This window comes from Cyprinodon variegatus, unplaced genomic scaffold, assembly GCF_000732505.1.
Source record: "Cyprinodon variegatus isolate N-32 unplaced genomic scaffold, C_variegatus-1.0 Scaffold82, whole genome shotgun sequence".
Taxonomy (NCBI): Eukaryota; Metazoa; Chordata; class Actinopteri; order Cyprinodontiformes; family Cyprinodontidae; genus Cyprinodon; species Cyprinodon variegatus.
Genome location: NW_015150535.1, coordinates 422182 through 424261, shown reverse-complemented (window position 1 = coordinate 424261; position 2080 = coordinate 422182). Strand labels below are relative to the sequence as shown.

The following is a 2080-nucleotide window of genomic DNA, read 5'->3' as shown; positions in this document are numbered from 1 at the left end:
CACAGCTCTATGGAGCAGTATCAGACTCATATTCTGACTAGAATTGAGTAGGACTACGTCAGGCTAGCAGTTCTCAGTCTTCATCACCTGCCTGTCTGCTCTCCAACACGACATCTCTTGCAAGTACCAACATTCTTGGATCTAACTCACCTGGATCTCTGGAATAAAATCTGCCAAGCCCGCTCAATCAAATCCTTACAGCTCCAAGCGACCCCTCCTTCATCTCTCAAGTAAGAAAATTAATCGGTCGTCACTTGTCTTCAACCAACTCTTTCCTGATCAGTCTGCTTTCTCCCCTCTGACCAAACAGAAAGTTACAACTGACTTCCCGCAGTCCCCACTTCTAAAATATTGTTTGCTTTTTATAAATAAAACAATAAAAATTAACCAGATGTGGAATTAACCAGAGTAAATTTGGAAATATTTGGATTTCAGTGCATTTTGACGCCCAGGATTTTCATTTATCGACAATATATTGGATTGGATTTCTATTGGACCCCGTAGATTAAAACCTTATTTTGTGCACTAAAGGTTAATTTAATTCATCTGTATACAAAGGTAAATTGGAAAGTTTTGAACAGGAATATATCGGACTCGGCTGAAGTGTATTTTAATCAAAATATGTCTGTACTAAATATATTGGATTTAGAGGAAATAAATTGTACTAAACAAAGTAAATAAAGAGAGATTTGAATGCCATTTTTTTATATGCCATCACCAAAAAGTATTTTATAGGGAATTAACAGAAAACAAAATGAGTTATTAAACTTTATCAAAACTCAATTTATTAACACTAAAATAATTTGGTCTATTTTTTGAATGATTTGGTGCCCAAAAACAGGATCTCAACTCTGAAGATATTTATTAAGCTTTATTTTTATGTCAGGATGGGAGCGTTTTATGCCCCGGGGCTTGTTGGCATCAATGTGCTTCGTCTCCTGAGCTCCATGTACTATCAGTGCTGGGCCGTGATGGCCACAAACGTCCCCCATGAGAGAGTGTTCAAGGCCTCCAAGTCCAACAACTTCTACATGGGTCTCCTGCTCCTCATCCTCTTCCTGAGCCTGTTGCCAGTTGTCTACACCATCATGACGCTACCGCCTTCATTTGACTGCGGTCCTTTTAGGTAACTTACATAACCAGCTGCCTCTTTATGGAGCTGTGTTTTTAGATATGAGCATGTGCTCATCTGTGTGACCATGCAGTGGGAAGACAAAGATGTTCGATGTGATCATGGAGACAATTGACTTGGATCTGCCAGCCTTCATGGGGACTCTGTTCAGCTATGCAGCAAACCCTGGTCTCATCATACCAGCCGTGCTGCTCATGGTGTAAGTATAAAGTCAGAGTCCTTTTTATGCTTTTACTCTGAATTTCTTCACTAAGCTCTCACTATTTATAAACATTTCTGTTTTGCTTCTACTTCTTGTAGCAATGCATACCTTTTAAATCCTACCCTTCATGCCTGAGGACCTGTCAGATTCTTTTATTTAGCTGAAAAGAAACCCACCTTTTATCAGTTAGAGAAGCTCCCTGGGAATGATAATTAATAATTGAACTTTACTGATCTCACATGGGAGAAAACCTCTGCATTTAACCCATCCCTTTGGGGAGCAGTGGGCTGCCATTGTGCAGTGCCCAGGGAGCAGTGTGGGGTTAAGGGTCTTGCTCAGGGACCCAGAGTGCAGGCTGTTGGGTTCGATCCAGGTACTTGCAACCTTCTAACATTGATTAGACATGAGGGTATAACTTGTAATAAATCATATTCTATTTTTATTCATGAATTTATTTGTTTTGTTTTTTTTGTATTCAAATTGTTTACCATAGTTAGCCACTGCTGCAGAACATTACGGAAGATGATTAGGGCCACTGGAAAAAAAAAAGTTAACTGATTTTTAAATTTTATTTCAGTTTAACATGGGAAAAAGTCAGAATTCTGACTTTTTTCCTCAGAATTCTGACTGAATTCTGACAATAAAAAAAAGTCAGAGTTCTTAAATTAAAGTCAGAATTCTGAGTTTAAAGTCAGAATTCTGAGAAAAAAGTCAGAATTTTGAGATTAAAGTCAGAATTCTGAGAA

The 2080-nt window shown here is 38.4% G+C and overlaps 1 protein-coding gene across 1 annotated transcript in view; it reads left to right on the top strand.

Moving 5' to 3' along the window:
* LOC107083736 (transmembrane channel-like protein 2) overlaps positions 1–2080 on the top strand; it is a 26431-nt gene that overhangs the window by 22360 nt on the left and 1991 nt on the right. Inside the window, exons 16-17 of the mRNA XM_015373176.1 lie at positions 887–1126; positions 1206–1331. Coding sequence (XP_015228662.1) covers positions 887–1126; positions 1206–1331 — 366 coding nt within the window. The remainder of the gene's footprint in view (positions 1–886; positions 1127–1205; positions 1332–2080) is intronic.